The sequence below is a fragment of the Erythrolamprus reginae genome, chromosome 4 (genome assembly GCF_031021105.1).
Source record: "Erythrolamprus reginae isolate rEryReg1 chromosome 4, rEryReg1.hap1, whole genome shotgun sequence".
NCBI lineage: Eukaryota > Metazoa > Chordata > Lepidosauria > Squamata > Dipsadidae > Erythrolamprus > Erythrolamprus reginae.
In genome coordinates, this window is record NC_091953.1 from 34530216 (window position 1) to 34542578 (window position 12363).

General features: G+C 41.5%; 1 protein-coding gene across 2 annotated transcripts; it reads right to left on the bottom strand.

The window, feature by feature from the left end:
- Positions 1-4277: 4277 nt before the first annotated feature.
- ZDHHC23 (zinc finger DHHC-type palmitoyltransferase 23) lies at positions 4278-12112 on the bottom strand. Of its 2 annotated transcripts, none has more exons than XM_070749943.1 (5): positions 11712-12112; positions 11308-11618; positions 9680-10384; positions 7214-7381; positions 4278-5169 (listed from the first exon to the last, which is right to left on the bottom strand). In XM_070749943.1, exons 2-5 carry the CDS (start codon positions 11451-11453, stop codon positions 4902-4904), a joined length of 1287 nt encoding a protein of 428 aa, XP_070606044.1. In that variant the 5' UTR covers positions 11454-11618; positions 11712-12112; the 3' UTR covers positions 4278-4901. The 2 variants fall into 2 exon arrangements, with proteins under 2 accessions (XP_070606044.1, XP_070606043.1); XM_070749942.1 differs by having other exon boundaries at positions 11734-12077.
- Between the last annotated feature and the right edge of the window lie 251 nt (positions 12113-12363).

Below are 12363 nucleotides of genomic sequence, written 5' to 3' on the forward strand. Positions count from 1 at the left end.
TCTGCTTCTTAAAAGAGCTCACAGCAAGACTTTCATATTACTAATATTTTATCTTGATCAATGAAAGCAACACAAAGTTCACCATAACCTCTGGACTGGAATTCACTGGGTAACACAGAAGAGATTTTAAATAGAAAATGCTGTTATATAAAGTGTTTCAGAATTGTAAACTTCCAAAGGCCAGTTGTATTTATTTTTCAAATTTAGGTACTGTTTATCTCAATATCTAATTGACTGTGGGTTCACTCTAGATCAAGGGTGGGCAAAGTTGGCTCTTCTATGACATGTGGACTTCAACTCCCGGAATTCCTGAGCTAGTATGATTGGCTCAGGAATTCTGGGAGTTGAAGTCCACAAGTCATAAAAGAGCCAACTTTGCCTACCCGATCTAGATAATATACTAATTCATTGCAATACGCAACAAGACCAAGTATTTAGAAGTCTTAATTGTAGCTACATGGAATTGTCTTTACAGGGCAACTCTTCAAAAAATTGTGCTTTATATTTCTGACATTCAGGAGACAATCCTTTCAACTTTCCCAAGAAAAGCTTTAAAAAAAGGTGGATTCTGGATTTTTAACACTATCCATTGTTTATTGCAACATTCCTACACACGACAAGATAGTTATTGTCAGTGTCTAACCTTTCCAGGTTGCATTCTGACAGCAATATTTTACAGCTGCTTTGGGGGTCTTTGAGGATAAGGTATGGAGGCAACATTGCCCATTTTAGTGCTTTGGAGTGGGAGGGAATCCTCTTAAGCATATACTGTATCAGTAATAATTTCTTCCAAGTATAGTTGTCTATGCGAATACATATTTTTTGTTGTTATAGTTAAATGTGTACATTATACCATTTCAAACCAATATTATACAGAGAATCTGGAATTATGTATGTTTTAAAAATCTGAGGATTTTGTTTCTTGTTACTGGCTAGCTACTTAGAAGATTACCAGGTTTTTATTGGACTTGGCATGTACATAATCCTATAATGGTATTAATATGATCTTCTTTAGAATATTCTGTGTGTGTGCACGCACGTGTGTATGTATAATATATATGTGATTCATATGTATACTATATGAATCACAGCAAATTTTACCAAACGCCAACAACTGCAAAAAAAAATCTAGCATATGTTCATCTTTATAACAAAAAAGAACTGTAGCTACATTTTCTACAGTCCCTAGTTCTCCAAACATGTTTTTCTTAGTATAATTGGGCCTTTTTTCCATAATGAGATTGAAATGTAGTTCTACAAATCATGCTTGTATTATTTAAAATGTTTGAAAATCAGTTTGATGGATTTTTTTTATAAGGCTCTCAAAAAAGAAACCCCACTTACATTGATGATCCATAATCAGCTGTGATTTTAATCATGCACAATTTGCAATATTCGTTTTATTTTACATGATTTTTGAATTTGGATGTTTTAAGGGATTTTACTAGCTATTTCGTTTATTTAATTATGAGAGTTTAGAGTTTGGTGTTAAGATATCAGGCTAGAAACAGGAGACTGTGACATCTATTCTTGCCTTTGCCACAAAGCCTGCTGGGTAACCTGGGCTAGTCACCATCTCACCCTGAGAACGAGGCAATGGGCCCTGAAAAAACCTTTGCCAAAGAAATTGCAGAGACTTCTCTAGATAGTCTTCGAGAATCAGACACAAATAAAATGAAGAGGGAAAAAACATACACACCATCTGACTCTCAGCAATTCTGGACAGTTCATATAAATGTATGAACCACTTAAAATCCTGCAATTCTGACCTTACATTATGAGCCATTTTAAGACAAGGGATAAATATATTAATTAAAAGCAATCATATTCTCAAAGTAAGCAGTAAAGGGGGAAAAACCTAGATCAGCTATGCAAATCACAGCTTTTAAAAAAAGCCCATCCTATAGGCACTCATATCTCTCTGCTCTTCTAATGCGAAGATATTAAAGAGAACAACATTGGAGAACTCTTTGGTTTTTTGGTAAAAGCATAAAAATGAGGAAAGTTCCCATTTTAATTCCTTATATTCATTAACAAAATTCAGGGTTTATAACAACAAAGTTTAAACAACTTCAAGTGTTTTGGCTACAATACATCAGTGTTTCCCAACCTTGGCAACTTGAAGGTATTTGGACTTCAACTCCCAGAATTCCTCAGCCAGCGAATGCTGGCTAGGGAATTCTGGGAGTTGAAGTCCAGATATCTTCAAGTTGCCAAGGTTGGGAAACACTGCAATACATCATGATTAAACGACACTGAGAACCTTCTCTACTATCCAGTTAATAACTATCTTTGCACCAGAGAAATGGATAAATTAAGTATGTAGCCTGTTAAATTTGGGGTGTGAATCCAAAGAAGACAGGAATTCCAGATAGAAAAATCAGAATCAGAAAATAGCATATCAGGATCACTGCTATAACCAACTTGCCTACACACACACACACACACACACACACACACAGAGGGGAGGATAATGGATGGAAGCTGACCAAATTGAGATTCAACCTGGAGATAAGGAGGAACTTTCTGATGGTGAGAGTGATCAACCAGTGGAACAGCTTGCTTGCAGAGGTTGTGAGAGCTCCAACACTTGAGACTTTCAAAAAGGAGACTGGACTGCCGTTTGTTTGAAATGGTATAGCAACTCCTGCTTGAGTGGGAGGTTGGACTAGATGACTTACAAGGTCCCTTCCAACTCTAATAAATAAAATACACACACATGATTTTTGAATTTGGATGTTTTAAGGGATTTTACTAGCTATTTCGTTTATTTAATTATGAGAGTTTAGAGTTTGGTGTTAAGATATCAGGCTAGAAACAGGAGACTGTGACATCTATTCTTGCCTTTGCCACAAAGCCTGCTGGGTAACCTGGGCTAGTCACCATCTCACCCTGAGAACGAGGCAATGGGCCCTGAAAAAACCTTTGCCAAAGAAATTGCAGAGACTTGTCTAGATAGTCTTTGAGAATCAGACACAAATAAAACGAAGAGGGGAAAAACATATACACCATCTGACTCTCAGCAATTCTGCACAGTTCATATAAATGTATGAACCACTTAAAATCCTGCAATTCTGACCTTACATTATGAGCCATTTTAAGACAAGGGATAAATATATTAATTAAAAACAATCATATTCTCAAAGTAAGCAGTAAAGGGGGGGGAGGGAACCTAGATCAGCTATGCAAATCACAGCTTTAAAAAAAGCCCATCCTATAGGCACTTATATCTCTCTGCTCTTCTAATGCGAAGATATTAAAGAGAACAACATTGGAGAACTCTTTGGTTTTTTGGTAAAAGCATAAAAATGAGGAAAGTTCCCTTTTTAATTCCTTATATTCATTAACAAAATTCAGGGTTTATAACAACAAAGTTTAAACAACTTCAAGTGTTTTGGCTACAATACATCAGTGTTTCCCAACCTTGGCAACTTGAAGGTATTTGGACTTCAACTCCCAGAATTCCCCAGCCAGCGAATGCTGGCTAGGGAATTCTGGGAGTTGAAGTCCAGATATCTTCAAGTTGCCAAGGTTGGGAAACACTGCAATACATCATGATTAAACGACACTGAGAACCTTCTCTACTATCCAGTTAATAACTATCTTTGCACCAGAGAAATGGATAAATTAAGTATGTAGCCTGTTAAATTTAGGGTGTGAATCCAAAGAAGACAGGAATTCCAGATAGAAAAATCAGAATCAGAAAATAGCATATCAGGATCACTGCTATAACCAACTTGCCTACACACACACACACACACACACACACACACACACACACACAGAGGGGAGGATAATGGATGGAAGCTGACCAAATTGAGATTCAACCTGGAGATAAGGAGGAACTTTCTGATGGTGAGAGTGATCAACCAGTGGAACAGCTTGCTTGCAGAGGTTGTGAGAGCTCCAACACTTGAGACTTTCAAAAAGGAGACTGGACTGCCGTTTGTTTGAAATGGTATAGCAACTCCTGCTTGAGTGGGAGGTTGGACTAGATGACTTACAAGGTCCCTTCCAACTCTAATAAATAAAATACACACACACCAACCAACAACTAACCAATGGAACAGCTTGCCTTCAGAAGTTGTGGAAGCTTCATCATTGGAAGCTTCCAAGAAGACTGGACAGTCCTCTTTCAGAAATGGTGTAGGTCTCCAACTTGGATGGGGGGTTGGACTAGATGACCTACAAGATCCCTTCCAACTGTTATACTGTATCTAATTCATAACTGACATAGCAGATTGGAAAGTTGTGGTGTGAAACTCTTCTGCTCGGAGTTGAATTCAATTCAATTCAATTCAATTTATTAGATTTGTATGCCGCCCCTCTCCGAAGACTCGGGGTGGAATACCTTTGCCTTCACAATAAATGCTCCTCTTAAGAGTCAAATTTCTTTTATCTTTCCTGGGAGATGTAGGGGAGATGCCCTACATATAAAGAAACAATGTATTAAAGGGAACCTATTCTGTTGTAACCATATGACGGTGCCTCTCAAATCCATGACTTCCCAGCATAATATTCTGACCACCCGATTCATATATCTATATATGCCGAGAACAGAAAGCATGAGCTGCCTTCAAGGAAATGCTAAAACCTCAAGGTCACATTAACCGGAACAGGGAAGTCTCTGCTTCTTTCACTTATGATGGTTGCTTCTTTTTTCACTTGTTGTTTCCTCATCTGACACTAATAGGTATCAAGTGCCGAATATAAGCAATCCCAATCATACCAAGGTCGTCCTACAACACATTTGGTAGGTGCATATTTTTGAGAAAGGGGTATTGCAGTTTGCTATATGGCTTAAAAGGATCTCCTACTCCAGGCTTCATTTGCAAGAGATGACAGCTATTTGCCCAGAATGCCTTTGGATACATGATAAAGTTAATACTTAAAAAGCTCCTTCATACAACATCTTCAGCAGCCTGCTGCAGATCAGATGAGCGCAAGGTGAAAAACTGGATCCAGTTGTGCAGAAAACCTTGATTATATTGGCCCGTGTCCACTATCATACCGCACAACAACCTCCTTCCAGTATTCTCCCGTAATGCAATGCGAGCTTCCCTCTCAGTCATGTTATAGCTGATATTCAAGAGCTGAAGAAGAAAGATGTAGCTCATACCAGAAGTTACAATGGTGCAATACCATACACAGGTGAATGTCAGGGCTGAACTAAATGAGGAACAGAAAGACATGATTAATACAAAAGCTCATGAACAAAAATAATTTTTCTCTGCTAGTCTGGAGCATTCCCCTATTTCTGATAAACTGCAGTAGCAAGTTTATTTTATTTTATTCATTCATTCATTCATTCATTCATTCGATTTTTATGCCACCCTTCTCCTTAGACTCAGGGTGGCTTACAACATGTTAGCAATAGCACTTTTTTAATAGAGCTAGGCTATTGCCCCCCACAATCCGGGTCCTCATTTTACCCACCTCGGAAGGATGGAAGGCTGAGTCAACCTTGAGCCGGTGATGAGATTTGAACCGCTGACCTTCAGATCTACAAGTCAGCTTCAGTGGCCTGCAGTACAGCACTCTACCTGCTGCGCCACCCCGGCTCAGTTAACTATGTGTGCAATTTTAAAGCATCAAATTCCAATTTGTTAGATTAAAAAGGGGAATAGAATGGATATTCTTGATCAAACAACATATGAGATGGAATTATTTGTGGTGACTCTCTGCCCCCAAATCACTTCTCCCCCCAGGAAATGTGTTTATTTCCCTTTTTTTAAAGTATAAAACTGATCTAGAATGATACTTTAGTCCTTTGGTACAGGGGTCTCCAAGCTTGGCAACTTTAAAGACTTGTGGACTTCAACTCCCAGAAGTTCTCAGCTGAGGAATTCCGAAAGTTGAAGTCCACAAATCTTAAAATTGCCAAGCTTGGAGACCCCTGCTTTGGTATACAGTGACCCCTCGATTATCGCGAGGGTTACGTTCCAAGACCTCTCGCGATAATCGATTTTCCGCAGTATAGTGGTGCGGAAGTAAAAACACCATCTGCGCATGCGTGCCTTTTTTTCCATGGCCGCGCATGCGCAGATGGTGGAGGCGGGGAGCGACGAGAGTGCGGAAGCCGACAGATTGCTTTGAATGCCGGCTGCCCCCGCCCCCCCAGCACCTGCCCGCCCGCCGTTCGCCGCTCGCCCCGCCCGGCTGCTCACTCGCCGCTCGCCCGTTCACCCGGCCGCTTGCTCGCCCGTTCACCCGCCCGCCGTTTGCTGCTCGCCTGTTCACCCGCCTGCCCGTCCGCCGTTTGCCGCTCAAGAGCAAGAGGGGGAGAGATAGAGAAAGAGAGAGAAGGAAAGAAAGAGATGAGAGAGGGAGGAAGAGAGTGTGAGAGAGGAAGAAGGAAGATAGAGAGAGAAAGAAAGATGAGAAAGGAAGGAAGACAGTGAGAGAGAGGAAGAAAGAGAGAGAAGAGTGGAAGAATGATAGAAAAAAGGGGAGAAAAAAAGAGAAATGAGAAAATGATTGAAGCAGGGAATGACAGGAAAGAAAGAGAAAGTGACTTGGTGATGACTTAGGACGTCATCGGGTGGGAAAAACCGTGGTATAGCAAAAAAACCGTGGAGTATTTTTTAATTACCGGTAATATTTTTTGAAAAACCGTGGTATAGCGTTTCGCGATAATCGAGGTCGCGAAAATCGAGGGATCACTGTACATCTGCTACCCTGCTAGATGCCCTATGAATGTTATTGCCGGTTACTTTCTGTGAATATCATTTTACTCTTTTTAGCACACATGTCTATGACTATTTAAGTGGGGAAAGATATAATTAAATGACTGCAAATAAATGATTTAACTTTTTTCTCCAGAAATAAGTTACTTAAACTCAAGATTTTAACCCAATACAGATTATTTAAAAAGTAAGCCAATGTGGAAGCACACATCATATAAGTGAAGCTAGAGAGTTATAATCTTATCAATTAAAAAAAGACAAGAAAGAACAAAGTTTGTAAACTCTCACTAGCAGACAAAAAGAGTCCAGGATATTTGAGATGATGCAAATTTCCTCCACAGAAGAGCATATAACATTAAATTCCCAATATATCACATTGGAAAGCAACTACATTTTCCTTATGAACATGCAAAGTTTCTCACGTAAATGAGCAAATAAAACTATTCCATAGACTAAAAAACTATAGATAATTTTCTTCCAGGAATTATCTTGACTTGATCTTATCAAGTTAGTGAAGATTCTCTCACCTGTATTCTCCATAGACACCAGGGCAGTAGAACAGAGCACTGAGGGTGTTTTCCCCCCTACAAATGGTGTCCAAAGTCAAAGAAATCCCAGATATTGAAGTAAGCAGAAAAAGGAAGAGGGCAAGGACAAAAGCTTGATGGTTCTGTTCTCCAACACAGTTGTTAATCCTCCAAGAAACAAGGGGAAAATGTGATATTATAGTAACATGATTTAGAAAAAGGTAGAATTCAAAGCGTCCATTAAATACTTGTCTTCGTTTTTTAAAAAATTTGAAATAACTGTCTATTCACAGCTTACAAAGTAAACACAACTACTTTGTGATTTAGACAAAAGAAACGTACACGTGTCAAATGAGAAAAGAAAGCAGATTTGGGGGTAAGGGTTCAAAAAATATTTGTATAAATATAATTAAGGAACCACATTCTGTATTGCTTAAGAAAAGCTGCTCCAAATATATACAGTGGTACCTCATCATACGAACTTAATTGGTTCCAGGAGGAGGTTCGTAAGGTGAAAAGTTCGTAAGATGAAACAATGTTTCCCATAGGAATCAATGTAAAAGCAAATAATGCGTGCAAATCCTTCAGGAAAATCCCAAACTTTAGAAGGGAGGCGAACAGAGGGCAGGGAGGAGCAGCTAAAGGGGCGGGTGGAAGAAGCAAGGCTAGGCTAAAGGGTGAGTGGGAAGGAAGAAAGGCAAGGGGGGCGCCCCTCCCTTTTCTTCAAAAGACACCGTTTCAGTGCCTTTGCAAGCACCTTGTTCTCTGCAAAAAATTTCCTCCCCCAAGCTGCCCCTCCCTCCTCCCTTTTCTTTCTTAAAAAGACACCCTTTCAGTTCCTTTGCAAGCACGTTGTTCTCTGCAAAAGTTTTCCTCCCCCAAGCTGCCCCTCCCTCTTCCCTTTTCTTTCTTAAAAAGACACCCTTTCAGTTCCTTTGCAAGCAAGTTGTTCTCTGCAAAAATTTTCCTCCCCCAAGCTGCCCCTTCCTTTTCTTTCTTCAAAAAAGGGGGGGAAAGAAACCCCTTCATCCCAGCAGCAGCTGCTTGGGTTCGTAAGGTGAAAATAGTTCGGAAGAAGAGGCAAAAAAATCTTAAACACCGGGTTCGTATCTTGAAAAGTTCGTTAGAAGAGGCGTTCGTAAGATGAGGTACCACTGTATATATATATATCATTACTGAAACAAGAACAGTCTCAAACCAGAATTGTTTATGATCTATTGATATCCCAAAAGATCGTATGCCCCAAATGTGCATAAATTCTATTCATATGCTTCAAAGACTATGCGTTTGCTATTTCACAAATGCCTTGCACTGATCTTTATAAAACAAACTTGGTTAAGAATCATCCAACCTAGCAGATGCTGCACACCATTCACTGCCTTCTTATCTTAAATGCTCCAACCTGCTTTTCTATTCATGTCTGCCAAGTTCCATGTCGTGTTTTTTTAAATAAGGAAATCATTCCAAATCTTTGATAAGCTTTATATCCATGGTGGCAATTTAAATCACAGAAAACAGGCCCAAGATGATGTGTGCAGATAACTCTAATTTTCCACCCTACAGAATACATGAAACTCAAAAAAAGAATAGCATTTTTTCATGTGATTTGGAAGATTAGTGATAATGCTCTGCGGTGGTAGAGCTCATCCTGCACTAAACAGGGGCTATAATAGATGATATCCAAAGTCCCTTCCACTCTTACTTCCTGATGGTATGATTGACCTATATAAAACCCTGTACAGTGGTACCTCTACCTAAGAACGCCTCTACTTACAGACTTTTCTAGATAAGAACCGGGTGTTCCAAGATTTTTTTGCCTCTTCTCAAGAACCATTTTTTATTTACAAACCCAAGCCTCCAAAACTGTAACCGGAAAAGGCAGGGAGAAGCCTCTGTGGAGCCTCTCTAGGAACCTCCTGGTAGGAAACAGTGCCAGAAAAGGTGGGGAGAAGCCTCTGTGGGGCCTCTCTAGGAAGCTCCTGGTAGGAAACAGGTCCAGAAAAGGCGGGGAGAAGCCTCTGTGGGGCCTCTCTAGGAATCTCTTGGGAGGATACAGGGCCTCCACCGATCCTGTGGTTTCCCCAATCGCACACATTATTTGCTTTTACATTGATTCCTATGGGAAAAATTGCTTCTTCTTACAAACTTTTCTACTTAAGAACCTGGTCACGGAACCAATTACGTTACGTAAGTAGAGGTACCACTATATTTCACTTCTGCCAGCTCTGGTTAGTAATGGGAACACTGGTATTTGTATCTTTGTACAGAAAATCCCCAACTAATGGCAAACACAAGAAAGCCCAAAGATAAAGGCTTAGGAACCCAATCTGTTCAACAGAGATAACAAGTCAATGGAACGCACGTACAGATAAAACCAAGGTAGGAAAATATTTCAGAGAGAACTACAGCTTGCTTGGCCACTGAAGTGCTAAGAAAAAAAATATCAAGGCCAACTAAGCAACGTACCAGACGCAGTGATGATCCAGTCTCTTCACACACCTGCCACATATTCGGCAGTGTCCAGCTCGAGCTGGTCTAACCAACTGACATTTGATGCACCAGTTCTGTGCACCCTGACCTGCCTCTGCTTCCAAAGTTCTGGAGTAGCTTTCAGGATTAGTGTGTCCAGCAACACCCAAGGCAGGTACTCTGCTGAGCCCATTGGAGTTTCCCAGGCCATTCTTATTGAACATGTTATTACTGCAACCGCCTTGGCAAAGTGCTTTGTCGCTGCTCCTTTGGCTGAAAAGGTAGCCAGGATCTTTCTTGGCTCGATGTAAAGCTACAAGCATCAGGATTAACCCGCAAGTAAGAAGAACCACCTGGCTATATTCCACATGGCCTCGGGGAACCACTTCCTGGAGAAATACATAGTACATGTAACCGAGGGAGAATAATCCGAGGCTTAAGAAGAAGAGAGTCTGACCTTTGTTCCTATGTGTGAGGTAGTAATACCATAGTACCAGTATAGGAAGCGATATCAGGATGATGAGGGCCAAAAGGAAGTGCAAAGCTGCTACGTGAAGGAAAAAAGGAAGCAAGATGATTGGCGGAAGGAGGCTGATATCGACCTTGACAGCCCCTCGAATCCATGGAAAACGGAAACGATCGGAGAAGGTTTCTGTGATTCTCTCCAACGTTCCGGGAGGTAAAGATTTGCAAGTCATCCATCTGTTAGGAAAAAGCACAGATTCTGCTCTCATTAGACCAAACAGAACAAAAAATACATTTCTGCTAGTTTCTGTCACTTTAAATTGCATCGCATCAGAACTTACAGGGAGAAAATCTTTAAATTCTACTTTTACAGGAGATAAGCATGCTTTTCTAAGGACATGTTCATACAAGAGAAAGCAGTAGCACCTTTGGACAATCACCAGCTCCAGACAAGTCCCTGTTCTTTACATCCCACACAAGGGAAGCAGAGAACACATGTCACATTTCAACACTTCCACCCTGCCGTTTGCTAATTGAGCTGGACCACAATTCCCATCACTTTTAAATTGAGCGATGATGAATACTATAATCCAACATACTTGAGGGAGGGGGGAGGCAGTGATTCAGGGAACACCAATCCATGCTGTCAGCAAAAACACAAGAGCTGGTGGGAAGTTCATCTTCTGCTTTTACATTTTAACCTACCCAAAGCAATAGTGGAACAACCTACCAGCGGACGTTGTGAACTCCAATACTCTGGACATTTTAAAGAGGAAATTGGACTGCCATTTGGCTAGGATGCTATAGGGTTCCTGCTTAGGCTGGGGGTTGGACTTGACCCGCATGGTCCCTCCCAACTCTAAGAATAAATAAATAAATAAATAACCTTGGCAACTTTTAAAGACTTGGGGACTTCAACTCCCAGAATTCCTCAGCCAACTGCCTGAAGAATTCTGGGAGTTGAAGTCCTCAAGTCTTAAAAGTTGCTCCAAAGTTGGAGGCCTCTGTGCTAAATAAACCAGGTGAAAATCCAGAGGTACCCCATCAAGGGGAGCCCACAGCCTCGAATCTCCCCGCCTCCTCCCTAACGAAGTCTGAAGCTTGAGGAAATCTACAGACAGACAGACAGACAGACAGACAGACTGACAGACTCTCCTCACCTTTCACAGCCCTCGTCGAGGTCCTCGCACTCGCAGAGACACGCCGCTAGGTGGCTCCTCTGGCCCCTCCGATCGAGATACTCGCAGCAACAGAGCGTTTCTTCCACCTCCTGGGCTCTCGCTCTTTTCCCGGTCCGTTTGACCATGATTTCAGCCACGTAGGGTAGCCACAACAACGGTCCGCATCGGGGGGAAAGGAACGTGACGGCGGGCGGGTGGGTGGCTGAGGCAGCAGCTTTCCGATCTGACCGAGGACCGTTCAACGGTTTAAAAGAACTCCGGGGTGAAAGTCAGCCGCCGACCGCTGAATTCTGAAGGGAAAAAAAATTCGCGTAAACAAAAGTCGTCTGGAAACGCTCCGCAGGCGGGGGGGAAAAACTTTCTCTACAGTGAATTCCACTTACTAGTAACTCTACTTCCAACTACCTGTGACCGAGAATCGAGCAATACAGGATTCCTATTAAGGAATGGATCCTTTAGATATAAAGCCCAGCAATGATTATGGTCGTTGTTATTGAACCATCTTACTCAGCAAAGCACCGCCGTTGTAACCTTCATTGTAATAATTCTCGCGGCCGTTCTGATTTCCAACCCGGTGAAGGCGAGGAACGAAAGGCAAGCGAAAGCTCCCCGGCGCCCCCTTTTCTTCGGCCGCGACGATTGGTGGGATTCTCGACCCGCTCCGCCTTGTCTTTATTTTAATCCCTGCCGCTTTCCAGGCGCCCCTCCCTCCCTTCTTGCAGTTCTCCCCTAAGTGTCCTCATGGCAACAACCTGAAGCTTCCGGCTTCTTTCCAACGCCGGTCTTTTCCTCCTTTTTTAGTTTCCCCTTTGTGACATCACGGAGATCGGCCCACTGGCCCGGAGGACAGCCGAGGCGTGGTTCGTTTATAGATATATAAAGTATTCAATGAGAACATTCATTCAGATCAAGGATGTATTATTTGAGTTATTATTTTTTAGCAGTGTGTACATATGTGTGTGTGTGTGTGTGTACATATATATACACACACTGCTCAAACAAATAAAGGGAACACTCAAATAACACATCCTAGAT

What these genes read in the sequence shown, in the direction of transcription:
- ZDHHC23 (XM_070749943.1), bottom strand. Translation starts at nt 11,453, where the DNA reads ATGGTCAAACGGACCGGGAAAAGAGCGAGAGCCCAGGAGGTGGAAGAA. An exon ending in CTCGACGAGGGCTGTGAAAG is followed by an intron (nt 10,385 to 11,307) that starts GTGAGGAGAGTC and finishes TTTTCCTAACAG; the next exon opens with ATGGATGACTTGCAAATCTT. An exon ending in GGTGTCTATGGAGAATACAG is followed by an intron (nt 5,170 to 7,213) that starts GTGAGAGAATCT and finishes TTCCTCATTTAG; the next exon opens with TTCAGCCCTGACATTCACCT.